This window comes from Danio aesculapii, chromosome 9 (genome assembly GCF_903798145.1).
Source record: "Danio aesculapii chromosome 9, fDanAes4.1, whole genome shotgun sequence".
Taxonomy (NCBI): domain Eukaryota; kingdom Metazoa; phylum Chordata; class Actinopteri; order Cypriniformes; family Danionidae; genus Danio; species Danio aesculapii.
In genome coordinates, this window is record NC_079443.1 from 11666758 (window position 1) to 11672616 (window position 5859).

Below are 5859 nucleotides of genomic sequence, written 5' to 3' on the forward strand. Positions count from 1 at the left end.
TGAGTTCACAATTTCTTTGTTAGTACTTAAGTAGTTTGTCTCCTATTGTACTTGACCCACTCACACTTTGCAACATTGATTGCCCACGCTTGAATCTTCTTCAGGTCCTAAAGGTCCTTAGGTGCTGTAGATGTTCCACCCACATGTGACTATGAATCTCAATGTTGTCTAGGTAAGCAGCTGGCCACTCTTCACAGACCTGGGAAAAGTCTGTACATTAGCTGCCAGAAGGTAAAAGTTGCCCTGTGTAAACCGAACTGTGAAATGGTATAACCCAAGTATTCTGATGGTGGTCAGAGATTTGAGTGCAGGATAGAAGGGTACCTGCTAGTTCAATTCAATTCAATTCACCTTTATTTGTATAGCGCTTATACAATGTAGATTGTGTCAAAGCAGCTTCACATAAAAGGTCACAGTAAATAGGAACAGTGTAATTCAGTTTGTAGTGTTTAAGTTCAGTTCAGTTGAGCTCAGTTCAGTGTGGTTTAATAATCACTACTGAGAGTCCAAACACTGAAGAGCAAATCCAACGATGCGCACCTCTACAGATCCCGAACCATGCAAGCCAGTGGCGACAGCGGAGAGGGAAAAAAAACTTCACTAAAGGCGGAAGTGAAGAAAAAAAACCTTGAGAGAAACCAGGCTCAGTTGGGCACGACCATTTTAATTTCTCCGCTGGCCAAACGTCTTGTGCAGAGCTGCAGTCTCAGTGGCGGAGGCTGGAAGCTGGCCTCAGCGAACACTCGTCTGTCTCTGGAGCGTCACAGGAATCAGTCTCATGTTCTCCACTCTTCCATGACCATCGCAGTAGCTGCTCAGGATTCGGCCAGGTCCAGGATATGGAAACCTTGGGATCATCTCGTCGTTGGTCTTGGATCGAATCAGTGACTCTGCATAGTCTGAGGGCCTCGGGAAGAGTATCCCCAGGTGGAAATGGAGAATAAAGAAAATAATTAGCGTAGCTGATGTTCACAGTGTATATCAGCAAGATGCATAACCTGTGTGGAAGCCCCCTAAGTGGTGCACTAAGTGTATGCTTTACTGAACAGATAGGTCTTTAATCTAGTTTTGAATTGGGAGAGTGTGTCTGAGCCTCGGACGTTATCAGGAAGGCTATTCCAGAGTTTAGGAGCTATAAATGAGAAGGCTCGACCTCCTTTACTCGACTTTGTTATTCTAGGTACTACCAGAAGCCCTGAGTTTTGAGACCTTAAAGAGCGAGTTGGATTGTAGCGAGACAGAAGATTGGTTAGATAAACAGGAGCTAGATTATTTAAAGCTTTATATGTAAGAAGCAATATTTTAAATTCAATACGAAACTTAACAGGCAGCCAGTGTAAGGAGGATAAAATTGGGGTGATGTGATCAAATTTTCTAGACCTGGTAAGAACTCTGGCAGCTGCATTTTGTACTAGCTGAAGTTTGTTAATAGAGGATGCTGGGCAGCCAGCAAACAGAGCATTACAGTAGTCCAGCCTAGAAGTCATAAAAGCATGGACTAGCTTTTCTGCATCTGAGATGGATAGAATACTTCGTAACTTAGCGATATTTCTCAGATGAAAGAAAGCAGTTTTTGTGACATGGGATATATGATTTTTAAAAGTTAAATTGCTGTCTAATATGACACCCAGATCTTTTATAGTAGAGCTAACGCTAACTTTGTATCCCTCTAATTGTAGGTCGAGTTGTGAGATCTGCTGTGTACAGGATTTAGGCCCAATAAGTAATAATTCTGTTTTGTCTGAGTTTAAGAGAAGATAATTGTTGGTCATCCAGTCTTTAACATCTTTAATACACTCAGTTAGCTTGGACAGATTAGACGTCTCGTCAGGTTTAGTTGAAATATATAATTGAATATCATCTGCATAGCAGTGAAAGCTGATCCCATGTCTTCTAATAATGTCTCCCAGGGGTAGCATGTATATTGTAAACAGTAAAGGGCCTAAAACTGATCCTTGAGGCACCCCGTATTTTACTGGGCTGATTTGTGAAGGCTGTCCATTAATATTCACAAACTGGTAACGGTCAGATAAGTATGACTTAAACCATTGTAGGGCCTGTCCCTGGACACCTGTAGACTTTAAGCGATTAATAAGGATACCATGGTCAATGGTGTCAAATGCCGCACTAAGATCGAGTAGAACTAATAGCGAGATGCACCCTTGGTCAGCAGCTAAGAGTAAATCGTTGGTTATTTTCACTAATGCAGTTTCTGTACTGTGATGAGCTCTGAAACCTGACTGAAACACTTCAAAAACATTGTTGGTCTGCAGAAAGGAGCATAATTGAGCAGAAACAACTTTTTCTAGTATTTTAGATATAAATGGAAGGTTTGAAATAGGCCTATAATTAGCTAAGTTGCTGGGCTCCAGTTGTGGTTTCTTAATAATAGGTTTAATAACAGCTAACTTGTAAGGATTTGGAACATGGCCTAAAGATAAAGAAGAGTTGATAATGTTAAGAAGAGGTTCTCCTATAACAGGTAGCAACTCTTTCAGTAACTTTGTTGGAATTGGGTCCAATATACACGTAGCTGATTTAGAGCTATTTATAATTTTGTCTAGCTCTTCCTGTTCTATGATTTTAAAGCACTGTAGGTTATTTAGATTCAGAGGCGTGTTTACTGGATCTGAAGTATAAGGCGGTGCAGAAAGTTTAATATCTCCTATTTTCTGTCTAAAGCCTTCTATTTTATCACTGAAAAAATTCATGAAGTCATCACTACTAATTTGCGGTGGAACGTTTTGTTCCATAGATGACCGATTATTTGTTAATTTAGCAATGGTGTTAAATAAGAATCTAGGATTGTTATGATTATTTTCTATCAGTTTGCGGAGGTGCTCAGCCCTGGCAGATTTTAAAGCCCTCCTATAGCTGGACATACTGTCTTTGTATGCAATTCTAAAGACTTCTAAATTAGTTTTTTTCCATTTACGTTCCAGGGCACGGGTTGCTGTTTTGAGAGCGCGGGTATGACTATTATACCACGGTGTAGTTTTATTCTCTCTAGCCTTTTTTAGTTTGATGGGTGCCACAGTATTTAAAGTGCTAGTAAAGATGGCATCCATACTGCTGGTTACTACATCAAGGTCATTTGCGTTTGCGGGTGCATTTGGAAGTAGAGAAAGATCAGGTAAGTTATTTATAAATTCATCTTTAGTGGATGGAACAATAGTTCTACTAGGGCGATATATCGGAGCGGATCTGCTAATTTCAGGTAAACACAGCTTATATAGTAAGAGGTAGTGGTCTGTAATATCATCACTTTGTGGTATAATGTCTACATCAATGACCTCAATTCCATAAGACAGAATTAGATCTAGTGTATGCTTTAGGCGATGGGTTGGACCAATAACATTTTGCTTTATTCCTAGTGAGACCAGCAAGTCCATAAACGCGAGCCCTAATGTGTCGTTAGCATCATCTATGTGGATGTTAAAGTCTCCTACAATTAGTATTTTATCAGTTTTAACTAGTAAGTCAGAGATAAAATCAGAAAACTCTTTTAGAAAATTGACATAGGGTCCTGGGGGTCTATATATGGTGATTAGAGCGAGAGATAACATAGGTTTTTGCATAGTGTTTGGAAGGATAACATTAAGCGCTAGTACTTCAAAGGAGCAAAACATAAGTCCGTTTCTCTGATTAACATTAAGAATATCACTAAAGATTGACGCGACTCCACCACCACGACCAGTTTGACGAGCCTCATGCTTATATAAGAATCCTGGAGGAGTTGCTATATTTAAACTAATATAGTCATTTTGTTTCAGCCAGGTTTCAGTGAGACAGAGTGCATTAAGATTGTTATCTGTTATTATTTCATTTATGATAAGTGCTTTAGGTGCTAGTGACCTGATGTTTAGGAGACCAAGCTTCATGAAATTTGTATTTTCACTTTTTAGTGTTTTTTCTGGTTTAATTCTTAATAGATTATTTCTGGAGCACACAGTACGTTTGTTTCTTGATCTAATAATACGAGGAACAGACACAGTCTCTATGGGGTTAGCTAGGTATGCATTACTGTTATTTATGTGGGACGAATAGGAGTCTGTGTGGCTAAATTGTGAATTTTGTGAATTTTTACTTACTAGTCAGATAGAGCGAAGTATTCTGGTGATGTTGTCCGACAGGAGTTCAGCTCCAGCTCGACTGGGGTGCAGCCCATCAGCGCGGAAAAGCCTAGGACGCTCCCAGAAAAGATTCCAGTTATTGGCAAAGAGCAATTTCTGTTCTTCACACCATGTTAATAGCCATTCATTCAGAGCAAAAAGTCTACTGAACCTTTCATTTCCACGGCGGTGGGTAGGAAGCGGTCCAGAAACGATGATCTGCGTGGCGGGCGAGGTGCGTCGAACCGTCTCGATCAGGCTCCTGAAGTCCTTCTTCAGGATCTCCGTCTGCCGGAGCCCGGTGTCGTTCGTCCCCACGTGGAGGACGACGGCACCGAGGCTCTCGGCAGCGCTCAGGATAGTAGGTATCTGGACAGAAATATTCTTAACTCGGGCACCAGGGAAGCAAAAAGTGCGTACTTTGTTACCTTTGGAGGAAGTGGAGCGGACGTGGCGCACGATTGAGTCGCCAATGATGGCAACATTGCGACCCGTCTCGCGGAGAGGGGCGAATCGGTTCTCCGTGGGGATCTCGAACACCGGAGGAGGAGACGTTCTGCCCCGGGACCTGGTAAGCACCTTACGCGGCTGCACCCAGGGGCCGTGGTAGCCGGGAGTCGGCGTGAACGACTGGGCCTGGAATCGCTGGGCCTGGACAGAGAAGCACACGGGGTTGAGGAAACTGGGAGATTGTCGTTGTATCGAACACTTACCTCAGACGAGCGAGTACGGGTTAAGAGCAGAGCTTTGAGGCCCTCTCGCTTCGTCTCCAGCGAGCGAATCTGGGACTCCACCGCTTCCAGCTCCAGCGCCTCCATCGATGCTTCTCCTGCACTCAAGGACAGACACGCAAGCGACATTGTACAAGGTGAAGAGCAAAGCCAGAAAGTGAGAAAATAAGTGAGTGAAAGAGGTTGGTAGCTTTAGCTGACCAGCGGTGCTAGCAGGCTAAAGCTACAAACACCAAGCGGATGCTCGAGAGACAGAACGTTTAAAAGTAGATTTTTTTGTATGAGTGTGTTAGGGGATTGTTCACCCTAAGTAGGAGAGATAAATATTTAGTGAATGAGGAGGTATTTTATGATAAAAATGTAAATTGCGAATCTAAACACCAAACAAACGCAGCGAACTCCAAACAAACGCAGCGAAGCTACCGTCCGGTGACAGTGACGTCACTCGAGCATGCCCCTTGGAATGATCCAGTGTGTTCATGTAGGGGCATAGAGTAACATGTTATCAATGTTGGGCATAGCGTAGGCATCAAACCTTGACTGAGCATTAAACTTTACGTGTGGTTTTTGTGTGGAGTGGGGAAGCTTCTGGATTTTGTGTGGTGTAGTCACAAATTACTAGTATGTAACGGTGTCCAGCACTGCTCTTCTCCAGAGGTCCCACAGTTTCCATGGTGGAAAAAGGTGGATATGATTGGCAGTAGATGGAACAGGGCCTTGTCTCTCTGAGGTACAGAACAGGTTTTCTAAGATTTAGTAGGCCTACATGTGCAGTGTGTCTGAACGTTAGTATCCATGGTAGACATGTAGAAATAAAAACTGAAGCATGTGCATGTCTTTTAAAATGTTAAGAGTTCTCCTCAAGAATTGTGTGTCTGTAATATTTAACATGAGGGAATGACCAAAAATATCACCAGCTTGCAAATGTGAGACACCTTTAATCACATGTAGGACACTTTTCATCTTTCTAGTTAGTGTTATCAGGGTTTTCAGTTTCTACAAACAGTGGTTTATAG

The 5859-nt window shown here is 42.3% G+C and overlaps 1 protein-coding gene across 1 annotated transcript; it reads right to left on the reverse strand.

The window, feature by feature from the left end:
• Positions 1-421: 421 nt before the first annotated feature.
• On the reverse strand, positions 422-5516 carry LOC130234593 (uncharacterized). Its single transcript, XM_056464834.1, has 3 exons — positions 5463-5516; positions 4092-4763; positions 422-907 (listed from the first exon to the last, which is right to left on the reverse strand). Exons 1-2 carry the CDS (start codon positions 5514-5516, stop codon positions 4095-4097), a joined length of 723 nt encoding a protein of 240 aa, XP_056320809.1. The 3' UTR covers positions 422-907; positions 4092-4094.
• Positions 5517-5859: the final 343 nt, after the last annotated feature.

Coding starts and splice junctions, on each gene's coding strand:
- LOC130234593 (XM_056464834.1), bottom strand. CDS start 5,516: ATGGAAACTGTGGGACCTCTGGAGAAGAGCAGTGCTGGACACCGTTAC. Junction 4,764..5,462: donor CTGGACACCGTTACATACTA/GTAATTTGTGAC, acceptor TTCTCTGTCCAG/GCCCAGCGATTCCAGGCCCA.